General features: G+C 47.6%; 1 protein-coding gene across 1 annotated transcript; it reads right to left on the bottom strand.

Annotated features, from left to right (window-relative positions):
• Nucleotides 1-1,790: 1,790 nt before the first annotated feature.
• On the bottom strand, nucleotides 1,791-5,520 carry LOC137533701 (E3 ubiquitin-protein ligase TRIM11-like). Its single transcript, XM_068255036.1, has 3 exons — nucleotides 5,107-5,520; nucleotides 3,030-3,837; nucleotides 1,791-2,480 (listed from the first exon to the last, which is right to left on the bottom strand). Exons 1-3 carry the CDS (start codon nucleotides 5,518-5,520, stop codon nucleotides 2,122-2,124), a joined length of 1,581 nt encoding a protein of 526 aa, XP_068111137.1. The 3' UTR covers nucleotides 1,791-2,121.
• Nucleotides 5,521-5,833: the final 313 nt, after the last annotated feature.

Genomic DNA, 5,833 nt, shown 5'->3' with positions numbered 1-5,833 from the left:
TCATTTGCAGCTATGTCATCTGTTTATTTTAAATAATTTGTCTTGCTTCATGTTCCCTTTAATGATTATATCATCTCATGTAAATCTCATATACCCACTCATAGTTTGGGGTATCATCCACGTGTATCATGCAAGGAGGGGAGGATCATGTGACATCCAATAGGAGGAGTGTGACTGCCCCCAGGGGGCACATGGAGGAGGCAGCCATCACTGAACCCCCTGCAGCCAGCATAGCAGAGACCCCTGACCCAGCCCCCAACATTCACACCCTGACAGAGAGGCTGGTCCAGTGACGAGGAGGAGGGAGCAGAAGAGTGCACCTCCTACTATATGCTGGTCAAAGCAGCCATGACCTGGGTCATATTAGGACTGAGTAGTGAATGCTTGCTTAACTTGCCTTTGCTGTGTTACACATGAGCATATATCCATTAAGAGCAGGCATGTCCAAAGTCCAGCCCGGGGGCCTAATGCGGCCCACCAAGCCGTTTCTGTGCCAGCAGCAGTAACAGCAACTGATTAGCAGCAGCCACTGTGCTAACTGCGCACGGTATATGGGTTATTCCATGGGAATGTTTTGACATGTCACAGGAACAGTGTACCTAATGGCAATCAGCAAACATTGTGTGTAATTTCTCTAGTTTGGCCCCCTAGCACCCTCAAGAATGATATTATGGTCATTGGCCTGAAAAGTTTGGTATGCCCTGATATAGAGGTGTGTGTCACTCCTGTGTTAGTCGCTCTGCAGTGCAGCATCATCGCATTACAGAGCTATACCGGATAAACATAGCAGTACAAACCTTAAGGTGGCCACACACGATACAATAAAATGATCCGATTTTACAAGTAATTCGATAAAAATGATCATATCTCTCAAAAAAATCGAAAGCTTTTTTTTTTCATTCAACTGAAAAATCCGATCGAATTTCCCATTTTTATTTAAATCGATCCAGAATGCCAGATATTTCTCTTCAATTTCTACTAAAGATTGTATGGTGTGTGTTGGATTGTTAATTTATTACTATACACACCCTAGCAATTTTCTCTGAGTTTCCAATCATTTTTATCATAATTGGGGAAAAATTGAACGTAGGTGTGTGGTACATTGGTCAGATTTTTGAAATGTTACAATCAGTCAGAAAAATTGATTGCAATTCTTAAATTGAACAGATATGTAAAAAATTGTATGGTGTGTGGCCACCTTAACCCCCTTGGCAGTATGAAAAATACCGCCAGGGGGAAGCGCAGCAGTTTTTTTTTATTTTTTTTTTTTAAAACACTCGCTACATGATAGCCGCTGCTCAGCGGCATCCCCCTGCCCGCTTCGATCGCCTTCGGCGATCTCCGATCAGGAAATCCCGTTCAAAGAACGGGATTTCCTGGAGGGCTTCCCCGTCGCCATGGCGACGGGGCGGGATGACGTCACCGACGTCGGGACGTCATTGGGACTCCGGATCCAACCCTCGGCGCTGCCTGGCACTAATTGGCCAGGCAGCGCACGGGGTCTGGGGGGGGGGGGGGGCCGCGCGCCGCACCGGATAGCGGCGATCGGGCGCGCGGCGGCGGCGATCGGGGTGCTGGCGCAGCTAGCAAAGTGCTAGCTGCGTCCAGCAAAAAAAAAATATTATTTAAATCGGCCCAGCAGGGCCTGAGCGGCACCCTCCGGCGGCTTACCCCGTGTCACACACGGGGTTACCGCTAAGGAGGTTAAGGAAGCGTCTGAAGGCCCCCTTCCCCCCCTCCCCTGCTGGATGCAGTCAGTAAATATTTATATTCATGAGTAAAGGTTCCTGTTTATCTGCTTTATAACATTTATTTATGTTGTAATATGAAACACAAATATACTGTAAGATAAAGAGACATAATTAATTTCATGTTACATGTTTCTTATCACAGGCAGCACATCGCTGGAAGTAATACAGAGTATAGAGATTATTATCAGTTACAGATAAAGAAATACAATTATAATATAATGTGACAATAAATGAGGATTTCAGGATATAATTATTCAGGACAGAAACCAGGAACTGTCCCTGGAAATCACAGACAGCTAGTAATAACTGGCAGGACAATCAGCCAATCACGAATTCACAATCCCTGTGATGTCACCAGTGGGCGGAGCTCTCACACCCCCTGACTCCCCCCAGATATCTTTATATAACCTGCCGTATCCCATACACCTAACCCAGCATGGAGGGGTTCAGTGAAGGTGGTAATAACTGTATGGAGGTGTCTGATGGGGTCACACAGGGCATCAAAGGAGATCTGCCCGGCCTCATAATCCACATATATCCTGACTCTATCACTGGGGATCCCATCAGGTAACAGGATCTGATTCCTGTCATGTATCACTGAGTACTGATCACCCCCCCTGTCCAAACCCCAGGACTTGTTATTATATCCAATCTGTGACTGCTCTCCATTCCTTTCTATACTGGGGTAACACATCCCGACTGTCCAGAAATCTGATCCCCCAACATCCACTTCCCTTGGAAGAACAAAGAGAAATCGAGAGCCCGATATGGTGTAGTATTGTTAAGTTGGTTGTGGTTAAAAGCAAAATATTTAGATATACTCACAAACATGGGTTACCCATAGGCAACCACTTCAAGTGCAGGTGGGGAGTATTAGAACCTGACCCCACTCAGGTTTTTAAGATGTCGCTCTCTGTAGATAGGAAATGGGGTAGCACCCCTCCACCGAGGGTGGACTCAAGATTTCAGCAAGGCTTGGTGTACAGAGGCGCCAGAGTAGAATAAAAACGTTTAAAAACCGTCTAAAAGAGGGGGATGTTCAGGTGGACTTACCTCCCTCAAAAATATAAAACTCAATTGAGTCACAATATATCAATACAAAAATATTTTATTGAACTCCACAAGTGGAGTTCAATAAAATATTTTTGTATTGATATATTGTGACTCAATTGAGTTTTATATTTTTGAGGGAGGTAAGTCCACCTGAACATCCCCCTCTTTTAGACGGTTTTTAAACGTTTTTATTCTACTCTGGCGCCTCTGTACACCAAGCCTTGCTGAAATCCACTTCCCAGTAATGTCGCCCTGAGGAGAAACTCCGGCTGCTCAATACCTGATAATAACCCTGAAATCTCTCTGCTGTTTCTGGGCGGTTCTGCTCTATATGTGACCAGGATGCAGTTTTCCTGTCATCTGATATATGTAGATCATTACTAGCTGTGTTTACATCCAGTAATATGTCTGCAGGCTTTCCATAGATTGCCTCAGTTACCCCAGACATGATATTAGCCAGTCCTGTGTGTAATGTGTGTGAGATGCCGGCCACATCCAGATCCCCTCCATCATGGAGCTGCTTATCATGTCTGTCCTCCGTGTCACACAAGTCACCTGTGTGTGATTCCTGTAAGACAGTCAGTGGATCAGTCATGTTACACAGCTCCTCAATGTGACGCATCTTCCTGGACAGCTCCTCCTTCTTTATCTCCAGCTGCCCGATGATGTCATCATAGCATTGTACCCGCCTTGTGATGTCACTCAGGACTCTCTTCTCCAGCTCCTCCAGCCGTCTCCTGAGGTCTCTAAACAGGGCAGTGACTCTCTCTGCTTCAGCAGCTGCTTTTTCTTGTGCTTTTCTCCTGAGTTCCTCCAGACTCTGGACTCTTTTATCAGCCTCCTCTGTCTCTGCCATCAGTTTCTGCAGATCATTCCTCAGCTTCTTCTTCTTCTTCTTCTCAGAGGCCTCCTGTAGTGTCTCCACCTGGTGTCCCCGATGTTCTCCAGCCAGAGTGCAGGTCACACAGACACAGGCAGCATCCTCAGTGCAGTAATACTCCAGGATCTTCTTATGGACGGAGCATTTCCTGGTCTCCGGTAGAGTTGGGCCGAACCTCCGATTTTAGGTTCGCGAACCGGGTTCGCGAACTTTCGCGGAAGGTTCGGTTCGCGTTAAAGTTCGCGAACCGCAATAGACTTCAATGGGGATGCGAACTTTGAAAAAAAAAAAAAATTATGCTGGCCACAAAAGTGATGGAAAAGATGTTTCAAGGGGTCTAACACCTGGAGGGGGGCATGGCGGAGTGGGATACACGCCAAAAGTCACCGGGAAAAATCTGGATTTGACGCAAAGCAGCGTTTTAAGGGCAGAAATCACATTGAATGCTAAATGACAGGCCTAAAGTGCTTTAAAACATCTTGCATGTGTATACATCAATCAGGGAGTGTAATTAAGGTACTGCTTCACACTGACACACCAAACTCCACTGAACAGAACAGGTATGCAGTGGCGGGTTCACTGAACAGAACAGGTATGCAGTGGCGGGTCCACTGAACAGGTATACAGTGGCGGGTCCACTGAACAGAACAGGTATGCAGTGGCGGGTTCACTAAACAGGTATACAGTGGCGGGTCCACTGAACAGAACAGGTATGCAGTGGTGGGTTCACAGAACAGGTATGCAGTGGCAGGATCAATGAACAGGTATGCAGTGGCAGGATCACTGAACAGGTATGCAGTGGCAGGATCAATGAACAGGTATGCAGTGGCAGGATCAATGAACAGGTATGCAGTGGCAGGATCAATGAACAGGTATGCAGTGGCAGGATCAATGAACAGGTATGCAGTGGCAGGATCAATGAACAGGTATGCAGTGGCAGGATTAATGAACAGGTATGCAGTGGCAGGATCACTGAACAGGTATGCAGTGGCAGGATCAATGAACAGGTATGCAGTGGCAGGATCAATGAACAGGTATGCAGTGGCAGGATCAATGAACAGGTATGCAGTGGCAGGATCAATGAACAGGTATGCAGCCAGGGACAAGCTAAGGCTAACTAATCTTTCCCTATGAGAGACTGCAGTAGCTCGCCCTACTCTAACTAATGCAGGCACACGAGTGGCCACGGCCGCCGCTGCCTGCCTATATAAGGGGGGGTGGGGCTCCAGGGGCTAGTGTAGCCTAATTGGCTACACTGGGCCTGCTGACTGTGATGTAGAGGGTCAAAGTTGACCCTCAGTGCATTATGGGGCGAACCGCAATGGGGCGAACTTTTCCGCAATAAAGTTCGCGTGCGGTACCCGCACGCGAACCACCTAGGTTCGCGCGAACCAGGTTCGCCGGCGAACCGTTCGGCCCAACTCTAGTCTCCGGGGAGGTGGTGGGGGCACATAAAACGTGTTCTGGTGCCTTGCTGTGGGCTCTCAGGTGTTTATCACACAGAGAAGCGTCACACAGCAGACAGGACATAACAGCAGGTACAGGAGAGTCCACACAGTAAGTACAATGGACTCCGGCCTCCTCCTGATCTGACTGAGTAGTCAGGAAACGCTCTGCTATGTTCCTCAGAGCAATGTTCCTCTGTAGTCCAGGCCGCTCCTTGTACTTCTCTCTACATTCAGGACAGGAATAACCTGCAGACCCCTCCTGTGAGTCCAGCACACGATCAATACAGACCCGGCAGAAGTTGTGACCACATCTCAGGCTTACAGGATCTGTATAAATGGTCAGACAGACGGGACACTCCAGCTCCTCGGTCAGAATAGCAGACGCCATCGCTGGCAGCAGGACAGGAAACGAAAGTGAAAGTCTCTGTTTCTCGGAATCCAGAACAACCAGTAACTTATTATGTGCCTGTGGGAGGGGTGAGGTGAAAAGTGCAAATCCAGACCTGTCTAAAACATCTATTCCTCTCTCTGTCTATCTGTCTTTTTTCTTTCTGTCCATCCATCTGTCTCTGTCTATCAGGAAGATGAGGGAAGCAGCTGTGACCCCTCAAACACTCCTCACTGCCACCACTAGCTGTTGCTAGAAACGTCCACTCTGCGGTCGAGTGCTCATGCAATCCGCGTTTTCGTATTTGGGTCAG

This window comes from Hyperolius riggenbachi, chromosome 9, assembly GCF_040937935.1.
Source record: "Hyperolius riggenbachi isolate aHypRig1 chromosome 9, aHypRig1.pri, whole genome shotgun sequence".
Lineage (NCBI taxonomy): Eukaryota > Metazoa > Chordata > Amphibia > Anura > Hyperoliidae > Hyperolius > Hyperolius riggenbachi.
The sequence above is the reverse complement of the archived record's forward strand: the minus strand, read 5'-3'. Positions and strand labels throughout refer to the sequence as shown.